Source organism: Elephantulus edwardii, unplaced genomic scaffold (genome assembly GCF_000299155.1).
Source record: "Elephantulus edwardii isolate Elephantulus edwardi_28Jun2011 unplaced genomic scaffold, EleEdw1.0 scaffold00002, whole genome shotgun sequence".
NCBI lineage: Eukaryota > Metazoa > Chordata > Mammalia > Macroscelidea > Macroscelididae > Elephantulus > Elephantulus edwardii.
This window is the reverse complement of record NW_006399752.1, coordinates 39,764,881-39,771,752: the sequence shown is the minus strand read 5'-3', so window position 1 is coordinate 39,771,752 and position 6,872 is coordinate 39,764,881. Positions and strand designations below refer to the sequence as shown.

The window sequence follows — 6,872 nt, the reverse complement described above, 5'->3', positions numbered from 1 at the left end:
CATGGCCTGTATCAGGCGCACCTTAGTCTCCAGAGAGACACTGTTGCTCCTGAGTACTTTAGAGAGGTCCCTAACAGCAGACTTTCCCATCGCGATACGATACATCCCAAAGGATACATTACATGGTTTTAAATTTATAAAAGGTATGGGTCAAAGCCGTATCCTTTCTCCATACTTATTCCATCAGTGCATACACCAAGTCCTTAAAAAAGCTGGACTTTATGGAAAGGAATGTAGCACGAGGAGTGGAGGAAGATTCGTCAACAACCACCTTAAGTAGAGAACACAAACTCGCTTGCTGAAAGTGAGGAAGATGTGAAATGCTTGTTGCAGAAGATCAAGGACAACGGCCTTCAATATAGATTGCACCTCAACATAAAAAAAACCAAAAATCCTCACCACTGGACCAATAGGCAACATTACAGTAGAAGAACAAAAGGCTGAAATTCTCATTGAGTCAAAAGAATGAGTTGTATCATATACCATCAGATTGACTTCCACTCATGGCAACCCAGTGAATGACTGGCCCAAACCTGGCCCTATTCTCTGCTCCCTTTACAATCTCCCTGCCATGATGGAGTCCACTGCTCAGTCACTGTCAGTCTACCTTAGTGAGGGTCTTCCTTCCATTCTCAGACCTGCTACCTTTCCCAGTGTGATGTCTTTTTGTAAGGACTGGCCCCTTACTAAAACCAGGAGATAAAGTTTTACCATCCTTACCTGCAAAAGGCATCAGGACTTAGGAGCCAGGAGCCCATCCCAAAGTTTAAACAAAATCTGTTTCCCTAGGAAATGCTCAGAGTTCCATATCATATCTTGATATTCATATACCTGGCAGTTTCTATGGTTTTCTATTATAACACTTATCTGTCAGGTCCTTGTACAGGGAGAACTGAAGGCCCAATCAGCCCCAGAAGCCAGCTGGGGCCAGAGAAGGTGGTATTATGCAATGATATTCATTTGCCTGATTGTTGGCCTGGTTTTCAGTTGGAGGTATTAACACCTAACTGTCAGTCTATTGTACTGAAAGAGTTATTTGCATGCTGCTACTTATTTTATCACTTGAGTGTATATATGCTTGTTCATTGTTTACACTTATTAGTATAGTGACTTGTCTGTCAGTTTGCTGTACTGGAGTACCTGATTCAGGCCACGGTCTTTTCAACCACTTGCTTTGCATGTGAGAGCAGGGCAATGAAAAAGGATGACTAAAGAAGAATTGATGCCTTTGAGTTGTGATGTTGGAGAAAGTACTGACTATCCCCTGGACTGCTGATGAACAGACACGTCTTAGAGAACGGGCAGCCAGAGTGCTCCTTGGTGAAGTTCTGCCTCACATACTTTGGGCATGTTGTTAGGAGTGGTTATTCCTTGGAAAGGAACATCATATTGGAAAGGTGGTGGGTCAATGGAGGAGAGGAAGATTCCCAACCACATGGCGTGACACATGTTGACTCCAGTAATGGATTTAAGTATGTCAAAGTTGATGAGGGTGGCCTAGGATGGGATAGGGTTTAGATTTACTGTTCATAGGCTGTTCCTGTTCATAGGCTGTTTATAGTTGTATTCAATTCAATTCAATTCAACTGCACCTAAGAACAATGGTAACAGCAACAACAGCCATCTTTTTATCTTGAGAAGGAATTGTATTGACACAGTGACTAGAACAATGAGATCAAACACAGCAATGAACACACCACTGTTTCTGTTATGAGTCACAAACAGCAATAAAACACATGCAGCTCCATTGACCATTTTAGGCTTGGATAATAGCCTCCTGGCTGCAGTATTTTCCAAGTCAAGCAATTCTATTTTTACAAGAACTCTGGGGTGACTAAAAATACTTCCAAAGAGTTCTTTGTTCAATGAAGACAGGCATACAAGGGTTAGTGGCATGGTCATCTTCCAGTCACCCACTTCTCTGCTTGCTCCCCCAATCTTAGCCAAATGGAAGAAACCCTTTGACTCTCGAAACACGTACAACTCCACGTTCCACGTGAGCAACGCGAAGTCTGTGGATGTGCCCATGATGAAAATTTTGGACCTGTTTATACCTTACTTCCGGGATGAGCAGCTCTCCTGCACAGTGGTGGAACTGAAATACACTGGTAACAGCAGCGCCCTCTTAATCCTCCCAGATGAGGGCAAAATGGAAGAAGTGGAGGCCAGGTTATGCCCAGAGACACTGAGAAGGTGGAAAGAGTCAATCAAGGAAACGTGAGTATCCCTTGGGCCCTGAACTGTGTGTGTATGAATTTTCCACTTTCCTTCACCACGGCTTCCATTTTTCTTCACTTTGCCCCAGATGTAGTCACACCATCTTCAGACACTTGAGATGTTATAGAATCTTTCCATACCTATACCAAAGCACAGGTCTGCAGGGATAAGAGAACCTCTATAGTGAATGAGGTTATAGAAAGGTTCTGGGTATGTGATTAATTTTGAGTTACGGCCTCTACTACTTTGGGCCCGAGTTTCTCTCTATAAGGTGACGGCATTGGATTCTGCCTGGGCTGAGGCTTCCTGTGACTCTAACATGCCCTATTCCTGAGGAATCCTCACCACAACTCCTGTCACTCACATGCGGTTTCTCTTTTTGTGCTCTTGAAGGTGGAGGGTAACAGAAGGAATTGTGATAAATTGAGATGGGACGATGTTTGAGAATCAGCTTGAGCAGGCTAAAGATTAAACACTTTCAGTCAGTAACTTACTCACAAAACGTTAATTCAGCACTACAATTTCTCAGGCATTATTTCAGTGTCTGGGAATATATTCACAACTAGCATCATCTACCTTAATAAAGCTTATGTTTTAATCCAGTAGGTAGAAACAATAAATTTAAAAAGACATATGTGAGAAAACAAAAAGTGTCATAGGGAGAAAAGCAAGACAGATTAGAAGGAACAGGAAAACTTGCACAGAGAGTCGTTTGTCGCTGTAAATGAGGTGATTCTCCAGGAAATGTTTGAGCCACCACCACATGCCAGGGATGAGCAGAGAAGTTATGCAGCTGCTGCCTGGGAGGGTGCTGTTCAAAAGGGAATAGCCAGACAGAGCCACTAAAGCCAGAACGAGACCGGAATGCTTCACCATGAAGAGGACCGTGTGCCTGGAACAGAGTGAGGAGGAGAATTAGGAGATACGGGGAACAGATCATCTGGGAGGCTGGGCTCTGTGAGGAGGAATGTGGCATTAGATTGGAGGAAGATTTATCAACAACCTGCATTATGCAGATAATACAATCTGACTTGCTGTAACTGAGGAGGACCTGAAGCGCTTGCTGTAGAAGTTCAAGGACTGAGGCCTTGCATATGGACTGAAGCTTAATATCAATGATTCTCACCACTGGGCCAATTGGCAGTATCAGAATAGATGGTGAAGAGACTGAGATTGTTAACAGCTTTAGTTTGTTTGGTTTTAGAATCAACACTCTTGGTACCAGCAGCCAGGAAATAAAAAGACAAATGACATTGGGGAAAATCTGTCAGAGACATCTTCCAGAGTACTGAGGAACAACGGTGTCAGTCTGGAGACTAAGATGTACCCGACGCAGGACATGGTCTTCACAATTACATACTATGCATCAGAAATCAGGACAATGACTAGGGATGATAGAAGGATAATTGCTGCCTTTGAGTTGAGCTGCTGGAGAAGAATGCTGAATATGCCATGGAGTACTAAAGGAACAAAGAATTTTGTCCTGGACAGGGTGAAAACAAGCTGCCACTTAGAGAAGCTTCTGAAGCTCTGTCTGACATACTTTGGGTGTGTTGCAAGGAGGGACCATTCCGTGAAGAGGGACATTATCCTTGGGAGAGTGGAAGGATAGGCCAGGAGGTTAGGACTCTCAAAGAAATAGATTGACTCAGTGACAGGAGTAATGGGGATAGGTGTGTCAGAGACAGTAAGGTTGGCTCAGTGTAGAGCAGGCTTCAGAGCTGTTGTACATAGGGTCGCTATGGGTCGTAGGTGACTCAATGACGCATAACACCACCACCAACAACAACTGGTGCAAGGTGTGAGGCAGGTCATAAAGAGAATGTGTGCTTGATTCTTGAGTGGAGCAGTCTTTGGAGGGCTCTGAGCCCAGGAGTGCTGTGATCTGAATCCTGAGTTAATGGGTCACCCTAGTTGAGTGAAGAACATACCATAGAGGCAGGAGTGGACCCAAAAACCCATCTGGGATCCTGGTGCTGTCACCTGGGCCAGAGCTGGTGCCTGAGACCTTCTTACTGAGGAGGGAGGGATGTCATGTTTAGAAATCCACCTGACAGAGAATTCAGGGCACCCAAATCAAGGAGACAGGAAAGGCAAAGCAGTAGTCCAGGGAACAGATTCTGGAATGGAAGAAAGCTTCCCTCTGGAGGCTCCAAGGGAAAAGATCTCCTTCCTGTCTCCCTCCTAAGCACCTTGTGCTTGCTGGCAATCCCAGGAATTCCTTGCCCGTAGAAGTCATTTCAGTTTCTGGTTCCATCTTTGCCTATCTTTCCTGAGTGTCACCTTATGTCTTTGTGTTTCTAAATATCCCTTTCTTGAAATGAGCCTGAGTCAGTAGATGTAGGTTCCATCTGAATATCGTTTGACGTCATTACCTTGGTCAGATCTTCAAAGGCCCAATTCTCAAATAAGATCCCGTTCACAGACACCAAGCTGACAACTTCAGCATGTCTTGTGGGATAGAATTCAGCCTCCAGTCAGCACTTAGAGATCTAAATGGATACTTCATGGGTTAAGAAGTACATGTGCAGGAGGAGATCGAGAAATAAGGGTAAAAATGACACAGTTCCGTTGAGAAACGGGTGGTTCGGTGAGAAAGCCAGCATGACCAGGAAGTGGGCACCAAATCAATCAGAAGCTGACCTTTTACTTTTGTCATGTTCTAGTCACATAGATGAGCTTCATTTGCCCAAGTTCTCCATCTCCGGTCACTATAATCTGGAAGAGATTCTTCCCCAGCTGGGTATAAAGGAAGTCTTCACCCACCTGGCTGACCTCTCAGGAATGACAGGAGCCAAGAACGTGATGATTTCCAAGGTAAATCTTTAAACACTGTATAACTCACCCTCTATACTTGAACTTGAATGACAAAGGCCAAGTAGGCAACTGGAAAAGAGTGGAGACTTAACAGTTACAGTAAGTATCTGCGTTCCTCTTTATTCAATGGCCTGATCTGTTTTTCACCGCTCAACTAAAACCAGGTCATGTGTGTTAACCAACTCCAACTACTGTATTTGGAGGCAAAGCCCGGCTCCCCCACCACATAGTGGGACACAAAGCCTGTCCTGGGAAGAGCTGGGCTTGGACTCCACCACTCACAGCACTGTTACTCTCTGTGGACAAGTCATTCAAGTTCTCTACTCCTCATGAAGTTCATCTGTAAAACTGAGTGATACTTCTTAGCTGATGTGCAGCTCTTGACATGGCAGCTAATAGACAGCAATGCAATGGTGTATGAAGCTGGAGGAGTCTTTGAGGCATAGTATTAAAACATTTGTCTGCTCACCAAAAGGTCAATGGTTCAATCTCACCAGCTGCTCCATGGGATGAAGGGAGCAGTCTAATTCCATATTTACACAAAGGCAACCCCTATGGCAGTTCTATACTTTCTTACAGGGTTGCTATGAATTGGAATCAACTCAATGGCCATGGGGGGTTTGGATTATTTGAAGGGTGCAAAGTAAGTTCAGAGCACCAGTGGGGACATGAGATGCCCAGAAGACATGACTAAGGGGAGATCAGTCAAAAGAGAGGGGCCACTGGTCATACCCCTTACCTACTCTGTGCCATGTGCTTGCTCCATGGAGTGCAGTAAGTTCTGCACCCACCTTCCACAAGGGAAGGGGAGATGTGTGTGTGTGTGTGTGTGTGTGTGTGTGTGTGTGTGTGTGTGTGTTAGAGAGAAAGCGAGAGGGAGCCTCTGGCGGTTCAGAGCTCAAAGCTACTTATCATTAAAATTTCTTGTCAACTCCAAGATGGTTAAGCTGGAGGAGAGCCTCAGACAGCAGTGTTGGTCCATTGGAGAGGAAGTGTGTGCTTCTTCGCTCATCCCAGTGGGGCTGGAGGGGAGTTGCTACTGAAAGGCCACAATAGTGGTGTTTGGGAGGCATCACGCATGATGGACTTGGTGTTCACATCATGCTGCCTCCACTCTTTGCCTACACAACCTGGGAAACTCATTCACAGTGCTGAGCCTCAGCTTGCACATCTGTGAAGAGGAATTATGCAAAAGTTAACAGGACTAGTGAGAAGAAAGAGCTTGTATTACAAGGAGCAGACCCATCAGAAGCCAGCAAGAGAAGCAGTGGAGGTGTTTGAAAAGTTCTCTCAGCTCCCCGAAGCCAGGATGATTGTTTCCTGACAGGCCCTGGTGCTGCGCCCGCCCCTGCCCCTGGCAATTAATGCTCTGGTGTCCCCACAGATGGTGCACAAGGCTGTGATTGATGTCAAGGAGGAGGGCACAGAAGCAAGTGCCGTCACAGCAGTGGAGGCCATGACCAACACTGATAGAGAAAGTGAGATAACTATTTTGTATTTCAATGTACCTTTTGTCCTTGTCATCACATCTGAAGACACAGGGACCATCTACTTCGCAGCCAAGGTCTCTAACCCCAAAGAAGCTTCAATTGTCCCATAATGGAGCCCCACTCAACAAGAATGAAATCAGCCAGCAATCTGTCTGATTGCATTTTGTCCTCTGTGTGGCTGAGCTGTGCCTGGCACTCTCCTTACCTGTCTGCTCCTCCTTGGAAAGCGAGCAATGGCTGTGTGACACCGATGCTAAGGATCTCCTGGCACGCATACCAAGCTGCTTGTTTACTCCTAAGGCTCTGAAGCCTTCCAGAAAAATAAAGAAACTTCCTATTGAGTCAGAT

General features: G+C 45.3%; 1 protein-coding gene across 1 annotated transcript in view; it reads left to right on the top strand.

Annotated features, from left to right (window-relative positions):
* Positions 1-6,634, top strand: part of LOC102870706 (alpha-1-antichymotrypsin-like) — a 32,954-nt gene extending 26,320 nt beyond the window's left edge. Inside the window, exons 4-6 of the mRNA XM_006879193.1 lie at positions 1,944-2,217; positions 4,884-5,034; positions 6,419-6,634. Coding sequence (XP_006879255.1) covers positions 1,944-2,217; positions 4,884-5,034; positions 6,419-6,634 — 641 coding nt within the window. The remainder of the gene's footprint in view (positions 1-1,943; positions 2,218-4,883; positions 5,035-6,418) is intronic.
* The last annotated feature ends 238 nt before the right edge of the window (positions 6,635-6,872 follow it).